Here is a 27,269-nt window from a genome sequence, read left to right on the forward strand (position 1 = left end):
ACCCCACTTTGTGCCTTTCTGTGTTTAATCATTATATTATAGAAAATGACTTTAATTACGTTAGCCTTTAGCCTGCACATTTCCGCTGCTGAAGGAGTAACCGTGATAACAGCCCCCTCCCTCCACCCACCCAACACACTGGACGAAAGCTTTATCCACCACCAGAAATACAAAGTTCCTCTCTTAACACCGTGATCAGAGGTAATTTTGGGATATTAGAGAAATTCTATCATCAAAAACTTTCATATAATGATTTCTTGGTGAAGACAAACACTACCCGGACTCATTTAATGCGACACAGGGGATTAATGGCTGCAGTCTGTGTGCGGATCTTCTCTCATTGTTTACATTTCGAAACGGTATGTTCCCCTTGTTTTTGAGGTTGTCATTGGCAGAGGACCAAACCTAACCCCGCGATGATGATAAACATCGCTGAATCAACGTGACAAGATCCTTCCTGAGACAGTGTCCAGCCGAGTTGCGGTGAACTAGCCCTGTGTGCTAACTATCCCAGCTCCATCTTTACTGTGATCGCCCGCTGATCCAGAGAAATGGCAAGTTAGTCTTCACCTTAAAGACATGACTGTGGAGGTATAGCGCCAGGTGAGCCTCCAGGCCCAGACTACATCTTTCACTCGAGGAATATCGCAGGTAAGTTGCTGTGAGGATTGCTGTGTTATCATTGTTACAATCCCTCATAAAGTAAAAAATAATCGCTCTAATTAGACCCCTATCAAATGTGTACGTTTACATTCTATAACACAGTAGTAAAGTGGTTTAAATTCTTCTTTTCCTAGGGTACACAATGTTTAGTGTACCTCAAAGCTCCAAGTCAGAGTTCCTGGACAAAGCCAGGCAGGCCAGGGAGGAGAGGAAGGGGTTGAAGGAGAAGGAGAGAGCAGCAATCAACATCCAAGCCCTGGTCAGGAGATTTCTCTGTCGCTGCAGACTCCAGAAGCAAATAAGGTGGTCTCCAATACCTTTTTTTTTTCTCCCTTGCACAATCACCAATCACCTTTGATTGTTGCAAGAGTTCAGTGTGTTTGTGGAAAATGGTTAATTACTCATCAATTCATTTACTATCCAGCTTTATTTTTTTAGTTTGTGTAACTGTGTCTCCATGTTTTCTTTCTGTGTCTCACCAGGAAAGAGGTTGATGACTATTTTCAAGCCTCTGAAAGTGGGACATCAAAAAGAAATGCACTTTCAATTTTCAAAATTGCCCGGAAATTACTATTCATTTATTGCCAGGAGGACAAGACGGTGAGTCGCCAGTTTTGCGCATTTATTAGTAGAGAAATAGTACAAGTTAGTTGTTTTTTTGTACTTGCTCTCATTGGAGGTTGTGTAAAGAACTTGTCTCAGGCTGTTGGATTTAAGTGACTCTGATTTTGTGTATCACACAGAGGTTTGAGAAGCTCTGTCGGGCTATTCTTGCCAGCATGGAGGCTGAAAATGAACCTAAAGTGAGTACATACGTTCATACCTTCCAACATACCAAACATTTTTTAATATGAGATTTGTGTGTCAGTGACTGTCCTCTGTTGTGGCTCTCAGGTCTGGTATGTGTCGTTGGCTCTCTCCAAGGACCTCACCATTCCCTGGCTTAAACAGATAAAAGATGTGCTGTGGACCTGCTGTCAGTTACTGAAAAATTTAAAGGTTAGTCTTGTTTTGAAGCTGGGAAATGTGTTTTGACATTCATTGCGTTAGATAAATTGTACATATCACTTTCTATTTTCTGATTTGCAGCCTGACATCCTTCAGGACAACAAATTGGTAACGCTGTACCTCACCATGCTGGTGACCTTCACAGACACTTTGACATGGCGGATAGTCAGAGGGAAGGGTGAGTCTTGTGCCGAGTGGAAGGTGTTATTGTAAACGCATCTTTTGTCGTTGCAGGACATGGTTTTTGCAAAGAAAAACACAATATTTCCCCCTTGTTATTTTATATTTTAGGTGAAGCTCTCAGACCTGCTTTGATGAGGATTTGTGAGAATATCATGGGTCATCTCAATCTAAAGGGATTCTATTCGATACTGCAGGTTCTGTATTACAGCTCACACTTTCTTAATTGTAGATGTAATAATCTATGGTGACACCTGTTTTCTTCTTTTCTGCTGGCTGTCATGTTATTAAAACTCCTGTGTCATTTTTGTTTTTCTTGTTTAGATCTTGCTGACCAATGGCTTGGCTCGTTCTAAACCGTCTCTCTCCAAAGGCAGTCTCACAGCTATCTTCACTTTGTCATTAAGGTGATTAACTTAAGGTTAACTTCTGTCTAAAAAAAAAAAAAGAATGATATCAGTTTTACTATACTTCAATTGTTTTGCTCTATATGTTTATTTGCTCATTCACCACCCCTTTAACTCAATCTAATACATTTCTCAGGCCAGTCATTGCTGCTCACTTCTCTGATAACCTGCTGAGATCATTCCTCATTCACATCATGTCGGTTCCAGCAGTCGTCTCCCACCTCAGTGTGCTTACTCCAGAGGTAAAAACTCAGTCACATACAACTTGTTATTTTAGCATAGTTGAATTTTTTTTAGACTAAATTTTAATATCTGCTCTCTTTTGACAGTGTATGGCATTGATCCAGACACATGACCTGCTCCGAAAGTTCATTCTGTTTCTCAGTCACGAGGAGCATTGTTTAGACATCTGTGTGTGTCTCGAGGGCAGCCACACACTCTGCTTACTTGGTATAGTATTTGACATGAGCTTGCACTTTAATAGAGCTGATGCAGTTGTATATGGATGAGTGAATCATTATGTCCTCTGTCTTTCTCATGTGTTTCAGGCAACCTGACTCACTTGGGCTACCTTAATGTGAAAGTCCTAGAAGAGGAGGCCAATCATTTTGTCAAGGACCTGACTGACATGCTGTCCTACTGCCAGAGATATGTATCCCAAAAGAAGTCCAACCTCACACACTGGCACCCTGTCTTGGGCTGGTTCTCCCAGACTGTAGACTATGGGTGAGTGAAAGAGATGCTGTTTACTTGAATGAGTTTACCCTGAAAATGTACCATACCAACATATACAAACAAAGGAAATGTGGGAGCCCTTGTTGTAATTTCTCTGATAAAACACTCATTATTAATGACAAAAAACATGCCACCTGTGTAGACTGTATACTAAGTTTTCTTTATGTTTTATGCTTTTTAAATCACATTTTGCAGTTTCTCACTTTGCCTTGGTCTGACTTTATCTCCCCTTTGTCCCCTCTGTCTCCTGTGCTCCGTAGTCTGAATGAATCAATGCCGCTGGTCACTAAACAGCTTCAGTACCTGTGGGGTGTTTCCATCATTCGGACGCTCTTTAGTGACGTTCTCTCTAAAAAGCTGGAGAGTCAGGAGCCCGCTCCCTCACCCCCACAACCTAGCACGTCACAAAACAATCTACCAGTTAAAAGTGAGTTATAAATCTAAACTTTTTTTATCAGTTTAATTAATGAATATAATGTGTTACATGTGTTAACATCTGTAAAACATTTGAAGGCTCTTGAGTAGCTCTTTACCTAAAACAATAAAACTTCTGCTACTTTGTGTCTGTGTTTTGACAGACCTCTTCAAGCGAGCATTTCAGAAGTCCGCTTCTGTACGAAATATCTTGAAGCCAGTTGGGGGAAAGCGAGTCGACTCAGCTGAAGTTCAGAAGGTGTGCAGCATCTGTGTGCTCTATCAGGGTGCTCTGTCTACACTGACACAAATACGACTCCAGATACTCACCGGTCAGTGCCAAAGTTTGCTAATCTTACTCAATCATATTCTGGAAACAAATCCTAGAAGATTCACTGCTGAATTTGACGCTGTATGTTCTCTTTTGTCTGCAGGTCTGACACATCTGGATGATCTCCTGCCTAAGCTGTGGGCTTTCATCTGTGAGCTCGGTCCTCAGGGAGGCCTCAAACTCTTCATGGAGTGTCTCAACAATGACACCGAAGAGTCCAAGCAGCTCCTGGCTATGCTCATGCTCTTCTGTGACTGCTCACGGCACCTCATCACGTAATTGCAGTGGTTTTTAAAGTATCATGCAGAAGTTACGCAATGTGCACTCAGCAGCAGCACTTTTTCATGACACACTGTTGATGTATTGCAGAATTCTGGATGACATTGAAGTCTATGAAGAGCAGACGTCTTTCAAAATAGAAGAGCTCATCACTATCTCATCATTTCTGAACACATTTGTGTACAAAATGATATGGGATGGCATCTTAGGTGAGTGTGTGACCACACTGAACTCATATTACACGAGTGTTTCTTCCCTGCATGTCAGAGAAAGTGTATTGTGTCCCATTTCACTTAGCAAATATTTGTGTCTGACAGAAAATGCAAAGGGAGAGAAACTGGAGTTATTCCACAGTGTTCACGGCTGGTTGATGGTGCTTTACGAACGGGACTGCAGGCGAAGATTTACCCCTGATGACCACTGGTTACGCAAGTAAATCCAAACTCTGAGTAGTTGTTGATATCCTAAAGATATAAGTGCTCTGACTGCCTTGTTATTAAGTAGTAAAGCTCACCTTTAAATCTTCCTGTTGTTGTATTCAGGGACCTGAAGCCCAGCTTATTGTTCCAAGAGCTGGAGAAAGGCAAGAAAAGAGCCCAGCTGTTACTGCAGTACATCCCGCATGTTATTCCTCATAAAAACGTGAGCAAAGAATCCTTTCATTGAAACCAAAGAGTTATTATTATTTTCAGTCTTCTGATTATTTTCCTGCTCATTTCAGAGGGTGCTGCTCTTCAGGAACATTGTGACAAAGGAAAAAGAAAATCTAGGATTGGTAGAAACGAGCTCTGCTTCGCCACACGTCACCCATATTACCATTCGTCGCTCACGGATGTTGGAGGTATGGAGTCAAGTGCTCTGGTGGATTTTTTTAATGATAGTAAAATATTAAAGTATTACACTATGTGAGTTGTTCCACAATAATGCTTGCATCTTCTTCTTCTAAGGATGGATATGACCAGCTCCGCCGCTTACCAGTGAATTCTATAAAAGGCGTCATTCGCGTGAAGTTTGTCAATGACCTGGGAGTGGACGAGGCCGGTATCGATCAGGATGGCGTCTTTAAAGAGTTTCTAGAGGAGATCATTAAGAAAGTGTTCAACCCTGCCCTCAACCTGTTCAAGGTAAATCAGAATAATGGTGTGCCGTTTTTTTTAAAAAAAACGCCACACCTCTGCTGTTCACACTGACCATACTTTTTCTGTATCATGTATGTCTTTTCCACAGACTACAAGTGGAAATGAAAGGCTGTATCCTTCACCTACATCCTACATCCATGAGAACCATTTGCAGCTTTTCGAGTTTGTGGGGAAGATGCTCGGGAAAGCTATATATGAGGTATTGTTTGCATTCTTTGAAGAAATGCTCTCATTGGTCACTCTTACTCTGAACACTGTTAAAATCTGAAATCTTGTGTCTTTGTGACTTCCGTGTGTGTTCAGGGCATTGTTGTGGACGTCCCTTTCGCCTCCTTCTTCCTCAGTCAAGTCTTGGGTCACCACCACAGCACTTTCTACAGCTCCATCGATGAGCTGCCCTCGCTGGATTCTGAGTTTTACAAAAACCTCACTTCCATTAAGGTTGCTTAAAATTACCCTTGGACTGTTTTTATTATTTTTTCCACGTTGCAGTTCAATTTCTAATAACTGATGGATGTTTTATATTTGTTTTTCAGCGATATGATGGAGATGTAGGGGATCTAGGACTGACGTTATCCTATGATGAAGATGTTATGGGGCAGGTAAGAATGGAAGACATGGAAAATATAATACAGTGTTTAAAATTTCTCTGTGATTTTAAGATACCTTGTATGTTCCCTTACAGCTAGTCTGTCATGAGTTGATACCTGGAGGGAAGACCATGCCTGTCACCAATGAAAACAAGTATGTAAATTCATATCCAGTTTGAAAAAAAAAAAAAAAGGGTAGTCGTTGATTGTAGTTAAAATCATCCTCTGACCTCATCTCCACTAATCCCTGCAGGATCAGCTACATCCACCTCATGGCTCACTTCCGGATGCACACACAGATTAAGGAGCAAACAGCAGCTTTCATTCGGGGCTTCCGCAGCATCATCAACCCAGAGTGGTTGCACATGTTCTCCACGCCTGAGGTTCAGCGTCTTGTCTCAGGAGACAATGCTGAGATTGACTTAGATGACCTCAAGTATGTGCAACATCTTCCATCATGTCTCTAATACTGATTTTGGTGTTTAAAATACAGTTTCTAAAATGTTTTGTTGATATATACCTGTCAAATTTCATCTACACTTCCTGGGTATAGACAGATTAATTGAAGATGCTCATTAATGTTGCCTTTCTCTTTCTCTTTCTCTTTCTCAGGAAACACACGGTCTACTACGGAGGTTTTCACAGCAGCCATCGTGTCATCATCTGGCTGTGGGACATCCTGTCCAGTGACTTCAATGCTGAGGAGAGAGCTATGTTCCTTAAAGTAAACTCTCTTAAATTTGGCACTCTCACTCCCAAAAGCTTTTAATTTCTGACCCAAATGTGGTTTAACAATCTTTTGTATTTTCATGTACCTTTTACAGTTTGTTACCAGCTGCTCCAGGCCTCCTCTCCTAGGTTTCGCCTACCTCAAACCACCTTTCTCCATCCGTTGTGTGGAAGTTTCAGATGATCAGGTAAGAACAAAAAGAAAAGGGAGAAAACTGATGCTGCTTATTGCACTGATGGTCTGTATTAAATTTTCTATTTCCTGTAACTAGGACACCGGAGACACCCTCGGCAGTGTCCTCAGAGGCTTTTTCACTATCCGCAAGAAGGAGCCTGGCGGTCGACTTCCCACTTCATCTACATGCTTCAACCTGCTCAAGCTGCCCAACTACAGCAAGAAGAGCATCTTGCGTGACAAGCTGCGCTACGCTATAAGTATGAACACAGGCTTTGAGCTCTCCTAACGCAGTTGCAAAAGGACAATCTGCACAGGAGGAGCCTCTGCGTACCTGGACCGTCACATCTGAGGGGCATCAACAAAACAAAGGAGGAATCACAAAGGACCTACAAAACTCTCCTTTGGTCTCTTTTTAAAACTGGATGCTCTACTGCAGCCCAAAAGGGGATGCTGTTTTTGCATGCTGTTTTTGCAGCACAATCTAATTTTTAGCATCTCCCTTTGCCACTCCCAAAATCCAATTTGTTATGTATTTAACTCGATGAAATACAGATAAACAGTGGCTAGATCTCTGTTTCTCAGGCTTAACATAATCATTCATGGATCTAACACTCCCATTTTAAGTGAACTGGAAAGCAATACAGATGCAATGCAAGCCATTAGACACGTGGGTTGACTCACTGGAGTGAAACCGAGCGATGCGTTGTTAATACACTTTCGAGCTAAGACTCCATTATCCAAGCAACTTTCAGCTGATATTGGATGAGTCTTAAAATGTTTTGCCGAACATGACGCATCTTTTCTAAATGGAAGATGAATCAATGTCTTGTGTTCGACCTCCACAAAGGAGGAGTGGCTCACCTAAAAGTGTTCCTGTGTTGATTACATTACGTCCCATTTCGAGGAACATCGCGTCGACCTCTTTCCATTTCTCCCCACTTAAAGACACTGCAGTCACCCGAGAGACACGATGACTGGTTTTTATGGTATATCTGAAAAATCTTAAGATCTGCCTCACTTGTGGTGAAGCAGCAAAGAATTTCTTGACATGAACAAAATATTTGGATGATGCTGTTGTTGGATCTAGAAAAGATGTCATTGCTTTAGCATCTTTTACCTTTAAGGATTAAAAAACTGGAAAATGCTTTGTCACTACAGCAGGCGTGAGACTGTTCATGTCACACGTCTGTGCTTGACCTCCACTTCGAAAGTCAATCAATGATGTTAGTCTTTGTACTTAATACTAGTAAAACTCTCACTACACCTTTTGAATAACGCTGAGTGCCTCATGCATCCCCCCCACCCCACCACCCTCCCTGCTACCACATGTCTGACTGTATTTCAACTGCAACCAACAACCACGTATATTGGAAACAAGCCATAGAAGTGGGAGCTGGACTTATTATCTGCTCCTGCCAAGAAGACAGCGCAGAAACCCAACCACTGTACTACCACTACAACAACCAAGGAGGGTTTTTACCAAGATGCTTTCTGATCTCTGTGGACTTTTTAAGCCATGTGGAAAAGAATTTGAGGTTTGTTTGTTTTTTTAACAAAAAAGAAAAACCTCTCAACATGATGTCATGGACTGGTTCGTCAACCAAATGTGACTGCTTGATTTGATGTTCCCCTTGGATGGAAATGTTGCACACGTTTCTGCTGTTGGGGGGGAAAAGGGACATGAGGGTGAATGTTACCTTTATAAGCCTAAATATTACCTTACACAGGGTTCAGTTCTGTCATGGAGTAAAGGAAGAGATGTTTTAGTCATTTACCAGAAAGTGGACTGCAACTTTCAAAGAAAGTGTTAAAAGAAATCTTTACCAAGTTCTTTATTATGCAAAAAAAAAATGTTTTCTGTCATGAATGAGTATGGATAATTTTATTAGTAAGTACCACCGGCTATAGGACATACAGGTCATTAATGCCATGTTTCTAACCAGTAATATCATGGCCACTAACTTGTGTGAAAACAACAAAAAAAAAGTGATCATAATGAAAATGCAACAATTATATATAAATAACACTGGTTGTATTGAATTTACCTGCAGTCTACTAATTAGATTAAACTACTATTCTTTGACAAATCAGTTAGGAGTTGCTTCGGCTCTCCTTTTAATCAGAAACGCTGCGGATGGATTTTGAGCGTCGTGTGCAGAGAGAGATGAACGATACCTCACAAGCTTGTCTGTCTCCTGCGTGTGATGAGGTCCCTCATCAGTTTTAAATGATGTCAAAGAGTATTTGGCTAAATGTACCAGTTGACTGCTGATGCTGACTTTGAAAATCAACTCTTTTAGTACAAAAAAAATAAATAAAATAAAAATTATCCTGGGAGATGTTGTCACCCTTCATGTGAAAATACTGTCACTCATCTCTTTTTTTTAAAAAAGTGTTCTTCAAACTGGCTGCACTATGGCAGTGGTTCTCAAACGTTTTCACATCAAAGACGCCTAAACTGACACAAATTAGACCAGAGACCCACATCTGATGAGACTTATGCCTCTAGATGTTTTATTACAGAAAGTGCATGAAATCCATGACCAAAATAATCATACATACTGTCACTGTGTTACTTATGGATGGAATCATAGTAAAAACAAAAGACCCCCGGGGGTCCCCGGAGCCCACTTTGAGAACCACTGCACTATGGAGTATGTTGTAAAAAAAAAAAGAAAAAGAAAAAGAAAATTGTCCATGTGTAAGATACTTTTTTCCTGTCATGTTAAATCATGTACATCAGTATTATATAAAACATTGACTTTCAATCATTTACAACGTAATGAGTTATTAATTTTCTTGTCACGCAGCGGGCTGTCGACTCCTAACAATTTATTAATTAGTTTACTACAAACACCTGCTGAGTCTTGTGTGGAAGGCCACGCATGATACTTGTTGAACTATGACAAGCCTGACAGCAAACACGGAGGAAACATTAACAGGTCTCTGTGGGATTGAGAATGGCTCACAACAACACCACATTTTCTGTTTTTCTTGAATAACGTGCACGGCGGATTATGGTGTAAATACGCACGTCTGAGTCATTTTCTCCATCCGTGCTCGCTCCCTGTGACTCTTAAATGAAAGGTGCTGTTGTGTGGATTTCTACAACACTAGCTGAGCTGTCTGCATGCCGACACCTGAACCTAAACCTGCACAGAGACCATGAACAGTCCGCCGAGCCCTTCTCCAGCCCGGTGGTTCAAAGCGCTGCGGAGGTAAATGGTAGATTTGATCTCAATTAACTTTTTTTCTGGAAGAGGAGTTGATCTGAACTTGCAAATCGTTTCATGTCAAGTACATGTCCACGTGTGTTTATGTGTATGCACAGTGAGATGCTGTCCCGTTAAAGATTATACTCACACGGATTTGCTTTGTTATGTGCAGCACCTGATTGGCTGGAGTTATTAGGATTTTCACTATCCTCCCTGCCTGCCCGCCTGCCTTTTAAGGCTTTTAATGAACTGGTGCATAGGCTTAACTAGCACACTGACTCCATTTAGAAAAGCCAGCACTGGAGAATTCTTGACTAGAATAAACATGAGTTTGAAAGGAAGGGCTTGCTATGCTTGCCAGAGGAATGGCCGGTTAACATGTAGAAGGTATAGTAGCAAACTATGTAGTGTAGATAGAATAAACTGTATATAACTGACCTGTGGTGTTAAACCCAGTGATGTTGGCTGAATGTTCCAGGACCAGGCTGGGGGAGCCATGTTTGAAGACGTACCCTTTGGAGTGTGGGGATCTGCTGCAGAGGGCCAGAGTTGCCTTTCAGGCTGGACGCACCATCAAGGAGGACTTCAGACTGGCTCAGCTGGAGGCTGTGGTGCGGATGCTGGAGGAACACGAGTGTGACTTTGTGGATGCTCTTGGAAGGGACCTTCATAAGGTGAGAGGTGAAGCAGTTGCCTGCAGTTTTTATGTTTGCTGTGGTTGGTTAAAAAGATGAGACTACTACGATATTGACATAAAGGTTCAGATTGTTGTCTATTGGTGTTTTTGTCTTTATCATTTTTTTTAATCAGCCACGGTTTGAGACAGTTGTGTCAGAATTGGTCCTTGTCAAAAATGAGGCTCTTCATGCCATCAACAACCTTAAGAAGTGGATGCACCCGCTGCATGTGGAGAGAAACCTGGTGAGCCCTTTTTTCTGAACACATCTTCATAATATTATTGGGATTATTCACGATTTACATGACCTTTTTGGAGAGAACATTCTGTCTCGCCGCTACAAGGAAATGTATTGTGCTGAGCGTGCCAAAGCAGATTAAAATATAAGTTGCCGTTGCCCTTTTTGAAAGATTAAAGTGGGCTGATGTCTTTTCCTTTCTGTTAGTTGACCTGCTATGTGCGCTGATAAACTCTGCCCACATTTACTCATGAGAGTTCTGTTTCTGCTGTTAAAATTAATTTTGAGCTTGTCTAACTGGTTTAGTCCACCACACTGGATGAGTGTCTGGTGATCAGTGAGCCACTGGGGGTGGTGTTAATCATGGGGACCTGGTGCAGTCCAGTTCAAATGTGCTTGGTGCCGCTGGTGGGGGCCATTGCAGCAGGTGAAGACACACATTTAATCAGTTAAATTCTAGCATAATTTTTTCCTCTCACAGGCTTATCGAGGATCTGACAGACACTGATGATGTTTTGTTCAATGATGTAGGTAACTGTGCAATCATCAGCCCCTCTGAGTGCACCGCTCACACAGCAGAGCTCCTCCATCGTCTCACGCCCTTCTACTTGGACAATGTGAGTAGTTACATGCTAGCAGGGAAAATGGAATACTCGACTGACTGATTTACAGTATGTGTCCTGAAGTCTCACAAAGACTTTTGTGTTTGTTTGTTTTTTTTGCTCAAATATTGAGTGGTTGAGCAAATGCTTGGAGAAAAATGTGATGCACTAAGGAGCATTAGCCTTTTATTCCATTTATCACAGCTAATATGGTGAAAGAAATGAAGAAATGTCATTTTTGGTTTCTGCAGCAAGAACAAAACCACTCTCTGTCACTGTTGCCTCTGGCAAAATGGCTCGATGAATCATCTGAGTACATCTACTCGAGACAATACATTTTGATCTGAGCTTTTCAAGAGGGAATTTGCTCATAAACACAATGACTTTGTTGAGGCTAGATGTGCTAAGATCTGGAAGCCTGGGAACATCCAGGACTAACTAAATGGTTGACATACAAATTATAATTATGCTTTACTACAATATGCATTTATTTTTTTTTTTCCTTTTTAACAATAAGACATAAGTGCTGTTTCAGAAAAAATGTAATGATCTGATCTACAATTCTTGTTTTCCTCAAGGAATGCTTCCATGTGATTCTTGCAGGCACGAATGACTTGCCTCAAGTTGTCGAACTACATTTTGATCATGTCTTCTTTACAGGTAAGGATAACATTAACTTAAAATGTCTTTTTCTGGTTATTTATTGACTTTTCTAAATGTATTAAAGATGTCTGTAAATCCCTAGGAAACAAGGAGGAGGGAAGCAGAATTGCTCAGGCTGCAGCTCGCACTCTCACACCTGTCACCCTGATTTTGGGTGGCAAGAACCCATGTTATGTGGACCAACACTGTGACATTTCCACCACCGCGCAGCGCATTGCCTGGGCACGTTTCCACAATGCTGGACAGAACATGGTGGCTCCAGACTACATCCTGTGCCACGCGGATGTCAAAGCTCGGCTGGTCCAGGCCCTGAAGTGCTGTCTGATGCAGTTCTACGGTTCTGATCCCCGAGAGTCCCGCAGCTTTGGCCGCATGGTTAATCTGGAGATCTTTAACCGCACAAGAGACATACTGTGGAGATCTGGCAAGGTGGCCGTGGGTGGACAAGTGATAGAAGCAGAGAAATATATTGGTAAGACTCCTCGCTGTGCGATTGTCAGAAACAAGGCCAACTGTAACATATGCAGTATATTTCACTTAATTGTTTTTGTTCTGTCTATAAAGCCCCAACAATTTTGACAGAAGTGGCAGAATCGGACCCTATCATGCAACAGGATATTTTCGGCCCAGTTCTTCCCTTTCTGGCCGTAAACAATGTGGATGAGGCAATTGCTTTCATTAACAAGCAAGAGAAACCCCTCTGTGTGTATGCCTATTCCAACAACAGCAAGGTGCAGGGCAGCAATTTAAACTAGACACTCTGTATTCATCGTACAAGCTTTGGGCAGCCAATGTGCATTCTGATTATGTGTTGGCCTTTCTGACAACACAGGTCATCTCAAGACTCATGAGTGAAACCTCCAGTGGAAGCTTTTGCTCCAATGACAGCGTCGTGCAGAGTCTCATGGTAGCTCTGCCTTTCGGTGGAGTTGGTAAGTTTTCATTGTGCCAAATGTCTTGGTGGAATAATATTACCTACAATATATATATTTTAACTCTACCAACTTTTGTGTTTGGACAGGTGCCAGTGGAATGGGTTCCTACCATGGGCGCTACAGCTTTGATACTTTCTCTCACAGGAAATCATGCCTGCTAAGAGGCACGCGGTTTGAGTGTGTCACCTATCTGCGTTATCCACCCTATGAGGACCGCAATCTGTCTCTAATGACATGGGCCAGTACTCTGTCCCAGAAGAGCCAGGGCTGGTGCCAGATCCTGTGACTGTGTGGGAGGGTGATGACAGAGCCTTATTGGAGGAAAGCTGAGTGCGCCTCCCCAAGTCTTTAACAGCCCTACATATTGTATTGTATTAATAATAAAAAAAGGAACAAAATCCACTGCAAAAAGTTTCTGAGGACATACCATAACTGTATACCAACTCAAATGAATGCACGTGTTTTGATGAAACAATACCTGTCAAATTAAATTACAAGATACCAGTATTGTGGATGTTCATACTGTATCTACTCACTGGCCTTTATTCTCACAATATGCTGATTAAAGATGCATAAAAATGACAATCTGGACCTCATTCATATTTATTAATATATTTACAATGTATGTGAAATTATATACATGATCATACATCTTGTTCTTCATGTGAGGATCTGATCATTCTGGTCTTTTGTAGATCTTTTCCTCATTGTTTTCTTTCAAGGCTGCATATCTGGCCAGAGTGAAGAGGTAGTCGCTTAATCTGTGTGAAAATGTTAGGACATCAATCAGGTGTGTGGTAGAGAAAACATGCTCTCATATTAATTTGATAGCACTAGACTGACCTGTTCAAAAACTTGGCAACATCTGGATCCGCCTCCCCTGAGCGCACAATTGGAGCAACGCTGTAATAAGAACAAAGAGCTGTCAGATTCAGCTGTGTCGGTAAATCAAGACAAATAGACACAAATGGGTCATTAAAGACAATGTCACAATCGGGGAACACGTTGAGACTGACCTGCGCTCTGCTCTCCGACAGACTGCGCGAGCTACATGCAAGGCTGCACTGCTCTTTCCTCCAGACTGTGACACATGATGCATAAATGTTTAGTACGTCACAAAAACTGGACTTTTAAGAACTCAGTGTTTTACAAATGCATAAATGGACTTACAGGTAAAATGAAGTTGGTCAGTGGAGGAAGTTCATCTGTGAATGTATCAATCCAGCTTTCCAGGTCTGCAATTGGCTGAGCAGTAAATTTTGTTTTCTCTTACATAAAGAGAACAGAAACAAATTCATGAATCCACACACAAAACAACATTTTACTGCATTAAACCATAAAACATCTGTACATACTTATATGACTTTCTCTTGCAGATGATAGAGGGGTGGCAATGTTGGAGCCCACGTCTTGCAAAATGCACTGTATCTGGAATGAAAACATCAAAATACTCTCAGAAATCTTGACTCTAACCCAATGGAAAATAAGGATAATAAAAGCTACATATAAATCAAACCTTGTCAAGCTGATGTGCGAATGTGTGACCTTTATCAAGGCAAAATTCTCTGGCCAAGCTGCAACATACAATTAAAAGTGGTCAGTTTAAGTGAGGCAGAGGAAAGAAGTTTTAAAATGGACTGTGACTTCTGAATAGTAGAAGTTTTACCCTATAGCTGATGACAGCTCATCGGTATTTCCTAAAGCTTCAAAAATATGATCTTCCTTTGGCCTCCTTTCTCCTGTAAATGTGCTTGAGAAACCTGTGAGGAGAAACAATGAGAATCAGGTCAACCTTTGCAAGAACCTTTTACAGTGACTGAACTGTAGTAACTCTACTGTACTAACAATAACTAAAGTTGAAAAAACAACCTTTGTCCCCTGTTTTGGTGTATATTTTGGGTATCCTGCTGTCTTCTTCAGTGGCATAACTGTCAGTAAAAAAGAAAAAACAGGAGACAGGATGCATAGATAAGACAAGATGTATGTGTATAAATACTTCTAAATGTTTTTTGACATAACTGTCCAGCAGATAACAACAATTAACAAATGGACATCGAGTAATAACTTGGAAAATACATTGTTTACGTTACAAAAAGCTACTGAGCTAGTTATGTCACATAGCCAGCTACATGAATGATATAAGGAGGGACACGTATTTTAACACGGAACAGACAAGCACTACCACTACCTTCTCTTTGAAAATAATGTTATCCCTGTCCGATGCTCGCTTATGAGCCTGGCTGTCCTCACAACACAGCGGACGTGGGTAGGTTTGATAATGAACGAAGCCATGTTTGCTTTACCGGCTAGCTGCTAAAGCCAAACGACAGTTAAGGCCTTTTTGTCCCTCTACGGTGTCCTTACTTTAAGGGGCGTCTCGTTTTTAATCGCACGATTGGTCAACTCACCGGGTGTTGGGACAGCGCGGGACGGTGATTGGACAGAAGAATATATGTGCAACTAGCTGCGTCGCTGATTGGATACTGGAAGCTAAACATTATTCTCGTCCCTCCCCCTGCGTGTCAGCTGTGTTTTTAGCGTAGTTTCAACCCTCATCAAGCCGCATTGGAAAGTATGTGTTCAGAGCTTCAGTCCATTCAGTGACCATGAAAAGGTTTTGTTAAAGTCCAAATATTCGTCGAGCCTTCATGAAAAGCGCTGAGTTGTGGAGAAGAGTTGTCGACTGCTGGTTCAAAGGATTAACATTAGCTAACGTGGCTAAGCTAGCTAATAATAACACTGTGTCAGCGACAAGTTGAACTCGACCAGGCTAATTGTGCATCTCACAGTGTTGACACAGTGTTGTACTCTGGAAACTGTTACAGATATGCAAGTCAAGGACTGCATCGTGTCTGCTCCGGGGAAGGCGATCCTGCACGGCGAGCATGCTGTTGTTCACGGAAAGGTAAAGTGGGAAGAGTGAGAGTACAGCTAACAGATATGATAGTGCATGTGTGTGAGATTAGGATGAAGCTTGGTACGCCAGTCAGAGCAATACCCAACCAAAACTTTGCAGGTTTAGCCAGTTTTCACTCAAATGTTTTAAGTTTCCAGAATCTAGAATTATGCAAATGTTTTTTCATTTTAGAAGTTTAACTGTTGAACACAAGATGTCTCCTACTTCATTGTAAAGTCAATTTTCAGAGTTTGAGCACTGGTGGCTTCCACATTTCCACATCACACACTTGCTTAAGTTGAATATTGGACCAGAAGTGGCTCGGAAACTAGTTGTGATGTCACAAATCATGCTCTTAGGTCCACCCCTTAAAATCTGATTCTCAGTGAGCACAGAGAAACTTTCCACTTTCAGCAGATGAATGTGAAAACAGCCTTCTGGTGTCAAAGTCTGCATATATATCATTCTGCACAGTGAAGCTCAAAAATCCAATTGAACAAGAAGAAAAACATATTTTTGAGTGGATGGGGACTTTTAACAGTTTTGTTTAAAAGACTGAAATAGCATACATTTTTAATGCAATGTTTACATCACCCAGAGACAGTAACAGAAAACCATTCGTTTCAGTACCTGTCAGTTGACTTTCACACTGTACTGTAGATGAAGGGGAAAGTACTGACTGCCTGCTTCAATAATCACAAAACCATGGTATCCTTGGAAAAAAAACATGCTTAGAAATAGACATGATTTGCGGACACTGAGCTAAAACTTGAAAAAGTGTGATCCTTGTATGACCCTTATACTTGTTGTTGGTCCATCACAGGTGGCACTGGCTGTGAGTTTGAACCTGAGAACATATTTACGACTGAAGGCCACCAATAGTGGTAAAGTTTGCATCAACCTCCCAAATATTGACACATTCCTCTGCTGGGACCTGTCTGAACTGAAGAGGCTTATTCCATATTCCTACGGTAAGGAATGATGCAGAGCTGGAGATCATTAGAGGTTGCATTTACTGTATTTTTACTGTTGTGTCATGCATCCCTTAATCCAGCACATACAGAGAGATTTCAGCATTGGACATTTTTCCAAAGTCAAAAAAACAGCTCCATTTGTTTTAATGAAAAAATACCAAACTGTCATATGAGCATATTGCTTTCAGTGTCATTGGAAGAGAAGATATGGAAAAATTCTGGATCAGATTAGTTACTACAGCTTGAAAATAACACATATATCTGTGGACATTCCTATGGTATCATTTATGTATCTTTTGCAAACATCACTGTCTTATTATTACAGTGATTTGATCATTACTGTGTCTTGTCGCTCATTTTAATAGGTAAGAGGGAGGAGGTGAAACTTCTGGATACTGAACTTGTGAGGAGACTACGAGACTTTGTTGGTGTAACAAATGGAAACTTGGATACTTGCAACATGGCCACCTTAGCTTTCCTCTACATCTACCTCTCCCTGTTTGGACCAGGGTGAGATATTATGATTCTTTCTCTCAGCATGTGTTCATTTTATTATTGCAGCTAGTTAGCACAGATGAAAAATGGAAAAAAAGCATAATTTTGATTCAAATGAAATATCTTAAACCAGACCCAGAAAATATCACTAAATATTTAAAGAGCAGCAGCAGCAGTTTAGAACTCCAGATGTAAACACATCAATGTGCTCCATCTACAGGCAAAGGAAGTAATAGCTTCTGCTAATGTGATGTCTTTGTATTTCTTAACTGCCGATAATGAGAAATGGATTTATAAAATCCAAAAAAACTTACATATGGTGGTGGTTTCTACAGACAGAAGCTGAATAGTCTTTTTGTTTGAGTATTTAATGCACACCAGACTATAGTGTAATACAGTGATATTCAACTTCTCTTAGGGTTTTTTATTGTAGATAACTGATGATACAAATGTAAACCTCAAAAATAAAAACTCAGCAGACAATAAAAAACATGACTGTAACTCTCATTGCCAGCAGGTGGTGCAATTGTTAAAATTGCAGCAGCATTACTTTCTTTACCTGTGGAAGGTGAAATCAACATGTCAACATCTGCAGATTTAAAATGTTGCTTGGTAATGTGTTTAACTCTTTTGACAATGACTGCACTCCTCTACCTTGTAGGTGATCTGCAGCATGAATTATTGAGTTTGTGTGCGAGCTACGAACCAATTCCAATTTAGATTAAAGAAGCTGATATGTGTTATCAGATTGACCAGACAGTTTGTCTCTCAGTTGGGTTGTTAAAAAGCACACTTTGTTCATTTTCATTTGCCTTTTACATTTTTTTAGCCTTTATTTATTCAGGGAACTTTCACTGAGAGGAAGCCTCTCTTTTGCAGGAACGCTCTGTTCCCCCTTACACAGTTACACACAATCACGCCTGGAAGCTGCCCAGTACAACCACAATCTGGAGCAGTTAGTGTGAAGGCCCTTGCTCAAGGGCACCTTAGATTTATCCTGCTGGTCCAGGGATTGAACCGACAACCTTCCGGTCACAAGCTTGCTTCTCTAACGTTTATACACTACTGCCACATTCTTTGCACTGTGACCACTACACATTGTCTACACTGATATATCTTTAACAGAGTGAATTAACAGGAGCACTGCTGGTGTCCCTCAAACCACCAGTGCTCAAGGAAAGGAATAAGATTCAAGAAGAGCAGAAGAATTATGACCAAAAAAAGAGCAGTAGAGTCATTAAAAAGCACACCAACGCATCGGTGTGTTTTTTAATGACTCTAGCCCATTGAAATAAAGGCCTTTCATTTTTCAAACCTACCTTGAGTGCCTGGATCTGGATTTTTTTATGCCATTTTTTTGGTCATAATTCTTCTTGATATAAAATTACTGTATTGTTTGTCTGTTGTGGCAGCTGAATGCTGTAAATGACACCAGTAGAAAACAACAAAGGTTAGTAGTAGTAGTAGTAGTACCTGTCACTATCTGTTGTCCTGGAGGCTTATCACACCTGTGCTGTCATGCAGTCACATTCTCATTCAGCTTTTTTTTTTTTATGTCTTTACTCTTTAAAAACTGGCACAGGAGTAGCAGGAGCCTTTCAAGCTCTCTTGGAGATGCCCTGTTTGGAACAAAAATCACTTATTATTGATGTAAATGCGAACAGGCAGTTAGGGGCCATTTTCACTGCATCTGAAGAAAAAAAATCACTCTTCCTTGAGATGAAGACGGTAGAAAGAGGCAGACTGAAAGGCCGGATGTTAGTTTTAGCCACTCCGTCAGCTGTGAACAGGGAAGATGCTCAGGAACATTAGAGCCGCAGGTTGTCGGGAGGTTTAATCGGCGTTGACACGTTGCTGGCGTGTCTGAGAGAGGTGATGGGTTCTGACAGGATGGACACTAATGAGAGTCTGGCACTAGGCCACAGCGCAGCCTTTAAAAAGTCTGAATGTGTTTTTCCCTCGAGAAGAGCCGGACAATTAGTTTATAGTATTCTCCTGTCTGCCCAACAGCAGCTTCCCTGACAGACATTGACAGCAGAGTCCGAGTTCTGTTGTGTATACAGTAGTTTATGAATTACTATACATTACACACTGTAAATACTGTGAGTGCTGTACAAGATAATGTGATTTAAAAAAGGGAATATTATTTATTATATACTTAATTTTATCAATATGTTTTTGTGAAAATTCATATTGTCATTGTAAGTAAGGAATCACTATTTTTAATTCTAAATAGTAATGCTCATTGTTTGTGTAGTTTTTCTCATTTTTGGGATGCAGTTTCAAATTCTTATAACCTGTGCAGTATAACTTTAATATTGTCATTCTTAATTATTTGCAATAATCTTTTAATAACAATAATAAGTCACATACACAGTATTTAAGTGTATATATATATTATTATATATATTATTTTCTCAGGGAGCTGCCCAGCCTGACGGTGTCTGTGTGGTCGGAGCTGCCGACCGGAGCAGGACTGGGGTCGAGTGCTGCCTACTCTGTGTGTTTAGCTGCAGCTCTGCTCTGCGCTAGTGGAGCCATTCCTACACCTCTCAAAGAGTGGGATCACACTGCCAGGTAATGACATTATACCAAAGGAAAGTCTCTATCATCATGAGCTGTGTATGCAGTATGTGTAGACCACCACCGTGCATAGACAGAATCGTCTGGCTCGATGCTGTAAAAAGGGCTGTTGATAAAAAACTAACAAGTGTATTAAATCACAGAGGTGATTTTACTTCACATATTCTGTCTAATTAAAAGACTTTGAATCACAACATTATAATTCTCAAGAATAAAAACTGATACATGGTTAGAGGTCAACACAATAACACAAACAACAGTACAGTACACTATAATGTAATTCAACACAGTAGACCTCAATACAGTGATTACTATCTTTAAGAAGCTTATGATGCTCTATTTTAGATGACTGTGTCAACTCTTTGTGTATACTGTACTATTTTCAAGAGTGTTATTGTCAAAAAGTGAGTATAAGGTTCACAAAGAAAAGTGGAAAAACCTAAAAACATTGTAAAATATTCAATTTTCATCATATTGTACTTTCCCATTTCAGTGCTTAAATGTCCATAAGTAACTTGAAATTATTTGAATTCTTTTGGAGCTCAGTTCAACTGCAGTACATGGGACTCCCCCATCAGTGCTCTTTTACCAAGATCTGTATGAACCACAGAAACAGACACAAATAACAACTAGAAGAATGCACTCAGTAGAGTGCAGATCTCTGCCAGGGGATATGTTCATCTCGTATCATGCTTAACTTTAGTGGATCATAATATATCAGGTATGGAATTAATCTGCAGATGCCCTGGTTCAAGATGAGACCAAACTTTTCTATGGATGTCAGTTTTTGAGCCACGACAAAGGCCAAAATGTGGCTTGCAAAAGACTAGGTGAGCCTTGTTTTTAGCCTAGCCAATTGTCGGAAATGCCTTTTTGCTATGTTGTAATGCATATTATAAAATGGCGAGGAAAAGACGAAAGTCTAAGCTTTACGATAGGCTAATAAGGAATCCTATCAGTATTCATTTGAATTCACAACACAACCTGCTCTCAAGGTACCGAAATTTGGCACGGCACCGATTGATCACATGGCAACAAGGCAGGATTGGTTGTTCCTAGCAGAAACTGAAGCAATTGTTGATCACAGGGGCCACAAGTTGTCCCTACCGGCCGGTTAAGAGGAGTGAGGAGTCAGCAGTCAAGGGTGGTATAAAACAGAGCAGTTAATGGTGTTATAAAATAGGTTTTTCAAAAATTGTTAAACACCGCAACCATATGAGGTCCTTGAGGATACAGTCATAAATGTGCACAAAAAATATAAGCTGACGGGTCCAGTAGTATTTGAGATTAGCTGCGGACAGATATACACATGGACACACACACGCACACACAACCAAACGCATGACCCCATCCTGGCTTATGCCTGGTGGAGATACTAATAATTTATTGAACATACAACAGTATGACCCTCCCATATACAGTACCAGTGTTTGGTTAGGAACTCGAGAGAGTTAAGTAGATGGCAGGTCAAATAGGGTGTCAAGCCACAAAAGTTCCTTTTTTCATTTTTACATGATTTGCAGGTGGTGTCAGGAGGACTTGGAACAGATCAACAGCTGGGCTTTCCAAGGGGAGATGATCATCCATGGTAATCCTTCTGGAGTAGACAACGCTGTCGGCACATGGGGTGAGGCCTGAAATTATCCGGCATACGGCACACTACATATGGTGTTATACCTTCCTTTGTCTCTGTGGACACACACCGGAGTATTGAACCTCCACTGTTCATTATCATCTGATGATTATCTATTTAATGATTTTGATTTCCATGTATGTAGGTGGCATGCTGAGGTTCTTGGCTGGGAAGATAATACCACTCAGCAGGTACTGACACTGATTAAAAATGTTTTTATTTGATTTCATGTAAAAAGTGTACAGAGCGATCTAATAAAATCACGGCTTATATTTTTCTCACAGAAAACAATTATTGCCAGGTAAAATTATTGCATCAGCAGAGCACTTGAATAATAAAGCTGGTTGAACTCTTTGATCTGTCTGCTTTACTTCCAGGGTGCCGTTATTAAGAATCCTCCTCACTAACACCAAAGTACCACGTAGCACCAAGGTACTTGTTGCCAGGGTGAAGGACAAAATTAACAAGGTACTAAATGGTTTCTTCCTCCCCCGTGTGTTACTTGCCGACACTGTAATTAATATAATAGGCGGTGCTTTTGCATGGCAGATACTCCAGAGCCCAGCGTTGAGTGCCTTCATAAAATATTGAAATGAAACTCTTAGCCAGCACCCCTGTGTGCTGTTGCCTTGGTGACACCAGCAGGTGTGCAGATTTCTGCCTGAGACATAGATAGGCCTGTATGGTGTTGTGGCAGTGTTATGATCGGGCGAGAACAAAACCAAAGTCAAGCCTGCCATTTTATAATCCCTATTTGTATACAGCTTATCCGTCACAGAATGGTTAGGACTTTTATAAAAACACACACACACACACACATTTGTTAGACATGTTTTGCACATAAACTGCTGTGATGTTGGAGATGCTGATTTCCCTGTTTTTGTTTACCCCTCCTGTAGTTTCCCTCCATCATGACCCCTGTCCTTGACTCGGTTGACGCCATTTCCTGCACTTGTGAGAAAGTCCTTTCAGAGATGACTTGTGAACCCATCACAGGAGAGCATTACAATATATTAGAGGTAAAAAATATTAATAGATTTTGTAGAGCACCTTGCGCTATAATGCTGAGACAACACAGTGGTAAAAAGTTGCTGTCATACTTAAAAATCTAAACACCATTTTCATTTTTTAATCTAAGATTTAAAAAAAGCAAAGAGCATCCACATGACTTATTCCCTGCTGGAAGCAACAGGTATTAACTGCAGCTGTGTCATATCACTTACAGGAGCTCATTGACATCAACCAGCACCATCTGAATGTGATGGGTGTGGGACACCCTGCCCTGGACACACTGTGCCAGGTCACACTGGCCAGAGGGCTCCACAGCAAGCTAACAGGTGCAGGGGGAGGAGGCTGCGGCATCACTCTTCTGAGACCAGGTACTATAGGCCTCTTTATGTTTTCCAACCTCCACTCATAATTATTAGACACTTTATCCTAGTCTGTGTGTGTCATAGCAGTGTGCATTTGAAATGTCTACATAAAGGGTAAAGTCAAAGGTTTGTGTCTGTTTTACAAAGAAAAATAGCTATTGATACATTTCCCTAAGTTTAAAAGATGCATATAATTGAATTGAATCTCATTTTGATGAGGCTAAACTTCATCCTCCCATGAATTAGTCTTATAATGAATTCAATTTGATGAGAAAAGTTTGATGAGCCAAGATGTCAGGACTCCCGCTGACAATAAATGTTGTGTTTTCCTCAAACGCTCCCTCACTCTTCCTCTGTGAAATGACAGTTTGAGTGGCAGGAAATGATGAGAAGGCTGCACAAGAAGGGTCCTTTTTGGTATGCGGTTACTACTGTGCAATTGGTTATAAGGAAAGTTTTTTTTTATCATCCTTCTTTGACAAAACAAACAAGCAAAGAACCTGCAAGTTCAGGCTTTGTTTATGCCTGCAGCCTGTAGCATGAATTTTTAACACATTTAAAATCCTTTAAATATATTTCCAAATGCTCTTTGTTTGTTTTGTTAGCAAACGTTTCCATTTATGTGAATTACAGCTATTTTCAGATAGATGCTCTAGTATCTGTCTTCTCTAATCTTCTCTCTCAGAAAGTCTTTAAGCTCTTTGAGTTATGGATGCAAGCATGAAGTTATTTTATCATTGCACTTAAATGCTGCTCTTGTTTCTGAAGCTTGAAATTTTCATTGGAAGTGTGGCTAGCATTAGTGTTGCTGTGCAGCTGTGCTGAGCCCTTGCCTCTTGAGTTTCGGGCCATTTCCTCTGCAACAAACAGCAGGGTAGTGCCAAACATTTTGTAGGATCACACTGAGTACAGAACACTTATTTATGTACATCTATTATTGATTTAAGAGATTATATTTTTGTGTAGCTACAGTATAATGTTGCCTTTTTGCTGCACTGACTTTACAAAACCTTTCCATACATTCTCCTGCCTCGCCCCTGAAACATTAGTCATATCCACTTAATTTCAGTTTTAACATTCAGCACCAGTTGCCCCACTAAATTGTAATGCAGTTTTCCTTTTGATGTATAACTCCAGCTCACCCTGACGTGACTTGCTTGTTTTTGTAGAAACAGACTCCTTTGTTGTCCAGAGTACAGTGCAGGACTTGAAAGACCGAGGCTTTGACTGCTGGGAAACGAGTATTGGTGGACCAGGAGTCCAGCAGCACTCTCCTCTCTCTGTTAAGGAGGATATTCTGGAGATTTTAAACCATTACTGAGACCCACCTGTGTATGAACAAGAGGACATATTTGCCGTTGGGTTTTTTTTTTTTTGTCATGATCCTCAAGACCTGAGGTACGCTCAACTGCTGCAGTGGATCAAGGGACATTTTCACTCTGAGCAGAACTGGACAGAACTTCCTGAATTATAGATTCTGACTGAAGTTTTGAAACTAACAAGTCAGCCGTGTCTCTAATAAATTACTGATATCTTTTAACCACAGGGACTGACATTATTTTTACTTTTGGGTGAGGCCTCTCAAACATACAGTGTGAAACGGTGTAATTAATGAACTCTTTGTCCAGTAGATGGCATCAGAATTACACAAATGCTTTTCAATGGAAAGGGATTTATGGTGAGAGGCTCTGATAAATTGATTAATGTGTAAGTTAAGCGCTGGCAGAATTAATTTGTAATTAAATCCAAATGTTTAAGCAGCAAGGTCAGTCTAGCCTAGTGGAGTAGATGATCATCTGTCATTAATTACTCACTTTGGCATTGTGAAGGTTTGTAGAAAGAATAAAGGAGAACAGAGTAAGAAAGTAGTCAATATGTAGAATTTACAGAGGAAAATAATGGGGAAGTTATGAAATTATTTGTTTGGTTCATCAACAAAACACAATGACTAATAGTCAGATATTTATTTTGCTCCACAGTTCAACAAAGATATTGAAAGTGACTGAAATAATAATCATAAAAATACTGTACGGACTATTCACATGCAATGTAAAGCTTCAGTCTTATGAATTATTATGAACACAGATGTTTGCTGCTTTGAATCAACACTTCCCTGTTTAATGCTGCAATGCTCTTTATTGTGCTTTACTTTTAATATAAATGCTGAAATATAAAAGACTTTTCTGTGATTTTCTGCAATCAATTCTATCTGTAATGGTTTGTTTAAATATTATTCTCATGTCAGAATGTGTTCATTGTTCATTATGTTCATTCAATATGTTCATTTCTTCTGTTAGAGAGTAACTGGCCGTGTTGTTTTGCTAATAGAGGATGGGGAAGGGGCACAGCAGGAGTGTGTAGCCTCTCTGGAGCCTCTGGATTAGCGCCACTATAATGTGAATCAACAACAACCAGCGTCCTTCTGTGAGTCACACATTTGTACTGACGTATATGCACACACACGCACACACACGCGCACACACACCAGCTTTCCCAAATTCTTCTCCACCTAATCTCTCATCCTCCTAAGCATTACAAAATATTCTGCAAATGCCGCAGATACAGAGGACTGATCTGTTTAGAATATCCCTGATTTGGGGAAAGGTCACTGTGGGATTCGCAAGTTTTGAATATCCATTTCATTTTCTATTTTTTAAATGTCATGAAGATTGAGTGGTACGAATGTGGCAGTGTACGTGAATAAACGACATTTGTCACCCTCCCTCCTTTTCCGCCTGGCGCCCCCTCTGTCCTCTTGAATTGTGTCATCTTTATGTCAGGGCAGCCCCCCGTCAGCGCGCCGCACAGTTGCCCCTAACCCCTGCTGGAATTTAATTACCACTGCGCTTTTCAATTGAAATGGCATTGACGAGGGGGAACAAGAGAGAGACAACAGAGCCTGTTTCATTTGAAGCCCCTCTCTTTCTTTTCTGTTTCATTCTCTCTCACTCCTTTTTACCCCTGCAAGGCACAGATGGTATTTTTTTTTATCAATGTCAGCGCCTGCTTCTTTCTGCTCTGATGAATAGAATCTAAGGAGGCCCTGAGATTATTTCAGATAACAGAGGGAGTGAGGAAAGGGGGTCAAGGATAGAGCGAGAATGTCAGAATTAGAGAGATGGTGAAAACAGAGAGCTGTCCCGGGAGTGTGAGGAGGGAGACGTACAAATCATTTAACATTTAACGTTTTGGGAGTTTTGTCTGGATGGATCAATGTGGCAGAATCAAGGATGTATAATTCATTTTGTCCAAGCAGGAGGAATGAAATGTTAAATGTGAATTTGCTGAGTGGTCATGCTCACTGTGGCACATTCCCTCTGGTCTCTCAGTCGACTGGTGAAAAGCTTGTCAGGAGCCATTAAGTTTGAATACAGAATTAGTCCTGACTGACAAGATATCATGTTGCTGATGGCCACTGGTTTTACTAAAAGGGTTTCAGTGTGTGTATGGCTTCCTACAGAGGGTATATACATTTACATATAAGGTAAAGGCCTCTGCATCACAACATGTTGTCAGCTTTCATTAAAAAATAAATCATGTGTTTATGATGTTATATATCACAGTGTCAGAGGGGGAAATAAAAATGGGCTCAGCAGGGCAGATTTGTGCGACTGTCTTCTCCCAGCATTCATGTAGACACACTGACAGAGGCAACATCAACATCATGAGCTCCTCTCAGTCATGATGGGCCGTATGATCCTCCTGGGGGTGTTTGCCCTTTCGGTAAATGGGGGGTGGCGGACGGTGTTAGTAGCAGGGGTCCGATTAAGACAGCAGGGTGCAAGGGCACTGTCAAAGAACTCAGAGGAATTAGTTTTAGTGGGGAATATATTGTTCTTTTAGCTCCTCATGATACATCCACTGTAATGGATAAGATGAGGATAAGGATAAGATTTTCTTTAAATACGCAGTTGGAATACAGATTTCAGCTTTTACCATCTTGGACTGATTTAACATCTTTACCCCAGGGGGTTCCCCAGCTTTTTGGCTCATGACCCCTCAGAACAAAAGCAATGTCTACTTGTGACCTCCTGTCACTGGTTGCATATATCTACCAGATGTGAAGAATGCATTTCTCCCTTTGTTTTATTTTTAGTAATTCTTAGAGGCCTGAAGAGGTAAAAATATCCAGTCATTCATAAATCCACAAGAAACAAGACTTGGAATCTATAGCCACACTGTGACCAAAGCAAGAGAAAAATGTGAACCTCATGATGGCGCTAGAGGAAAAGTCAGGGGACCACCCAGTACTAGGAGGATTCATCCACTGGAAGCTATAAATTTCAAAATTTTGTGGAAGACAAGTCCATATTAAAGTCCATGTGAAATCACA

At 40.8% G+C, this 27,269-nt stretch overlaps 4 protein-coding genes across 6 annotated transcripts; 3 read left to right on the top strand and 1 right to left on the bottom strand.

Annotated features, from left to right (window-relative positions):
* The first annotated feature begins 101 nt into the window (after positions 1 to 101).
* On the top strand, positions 102 to 7,405 carry ube3b (ubiquitin protein ligase E3B). The gene is made up of 28 exons (XM_067609377.1): positions 102 to 201; positions 382 to 651; positions 798 to 966; positions 1,146 to 1,263; positions 1,407 to 1,466; positions 1,558 to 1,662; positions 1,753 to 1,849; positions 1,963 to 2,048; positions 2,176 to 2,258; positions 2,395 to 2,500; positions 2,588 to 2,708; positions 2,807 to 2,984; positions 3,254 to 3,420; positions 3,572 to 3,739; positions 3,842 to 4,013; positions 4,108 to 4,226; positions 4,335 to 4,449; positions 4,560 to 4,659; positions 4,739 to 4,858; positions 4,965 to 5,141; positions 5,245 to 5,355; positions 5,460 to 5,597; positions 5,693 to 5,758; positions 5,842 to 5,900; positions 6,000 to 6,182; positions 6,359 to 6,470; positions 6,571 to 6,663; positions 6,748 to 7,405. Exons 3-28 carry the CDS (start codon positions 806 to 808, stop codon positions 6,937 to 6,939), a joined length of 3,207 nt encoding a protein of 1,068 aa, XP_067465478.1. The 5' UTR covers positions 102 to 201; positions 382 to 651; positions 798 to 805; the 3' UTR covers positions 6,940 to 7,405.
* A 2,108-nt stretch (positions 7,406 to 9,513) lies between these two features.
* aldh3b4 (aldehyde dehydrogenase 3 family, member B4) lies at positions 9,514 to 13,511 on the top strand. Its single transcript, XM_067609393.1, has 11 exons — positions 9,514 to 9,595; positions 9,771 to 9,871; positions 10,347 to 10,542; positions 10,679 to 10,789; positions 11,089 to 11,209; positions 11,314 to 11,399; positions 11,963 to 12,044; positions 12,130 to 12,519; positions 12,612 to 12,778; positions 12,880 to 12,979; positions 13,069 to 13,511. The coding sequence occupies exons 2-11, from the start codon at positions 9,819 to 9,821 to the stop codon at positions 13,266 to 13,268; spliced, it is 1,506 nt and encodes a 501-aa protein (XP_067465494.1). The 5' UTR covers positions 9,514 to 9,595; positions 9,771 to 9,818; the 3' UTR covers positions 13,269 to 13,511.
* A 58-nt stretch (positions 13,512 to 13,569) lies between these two features.
* On the bottom strand, positions 13,570 to 15,331 carry mmab (metabolism of cobalamin associated B). The gene is made up of 9 exons (XM_067609437.1): positions 15,171 to 15,331; positions 14,852 to 14,910; positions 14,649 to 14,742; positions 14,499 to 14,556; positions 14,338 to 14,410; positions 14,153 to 14,250; positions 13,999 to 14,063; positions 13,826 to 13,885; positions 13,570 to 13,743 (listed from the first exon to the last, which is right to left on the bottom strand). The coding sequence occupies exons 1-9, from the start codon at positions 15,272 to 15,274 to the stop codon at positions 13,659 to 13,661; spliced, it is 696 nt and encodes a 231-aa protein (XP_067465538.1). The 5' UTR covers positions 15,275 to 15,331; the 3' UTR covers positions 13,570 to 13,658.
* Positions 15,332 to 15,471: 140 nt separating this feature from the next.
* Positions 15,472 to 25,658, top strand: mvk (mevalonate kinase). Of its 3 annotated transcripts, none has more exons than XM_067609410.1 (11): positions 15,472 to 15,554; positions 15,808 to 15,887; positions 16,702 to 16,849; positions 17,218 to 17,362; positions 19,769 to 19,924; positions 21,454 to 21,557; positions 21,709 to 21,754; positions 21,941 to 22,031; positions 22,463 to 22,582; positions 22,789 to 22,942; positions 24,106 to 25,658. In XM_067609410.1, the coding sequence occupies exons 2-11, from the start codon at positions 15,810 to 15,812 to the stop codon at positions 24,255 to 24,257; spliced, it is 1,194 nt and encodes a 397-aa protein (XP_067465511.1). In that variant the 5' UTR covers positions 15,472 to 15,554; positions 15,808 to 15,809; the 3' UTR covers positions 24,258 to 25,658. The 3 variants fall into 3 exon arrangements, with proteins under 3 accessions (XP_067465511.1, XP_067465502.1, XP_067465518.1); XM_067609417.1 differs by having other exon boundaries at positions 15,496 to 15,596; XM_067609401.1 differs by having other exon boundaries at positions 15,491 to 15,887.
* Positions 25,659 to 27,269: the final 1,611 nt, after the last annotated feature.

This window comes from Thunnus thynnus, chromosome 2, assembly GCF_963924715.1.
Source record: "Thunnus thynnus chromosome 2, fThuThy2.1, whole genome shotgun sequence".
In the NCBI taxonomy this organism is placed as follows: domain Eukaryota; kingdom Metazoa; phylum Chordata; class Actinopteri; order Scombriformes; family Scombridae; genus Thunnus; species Thunnus thynnus.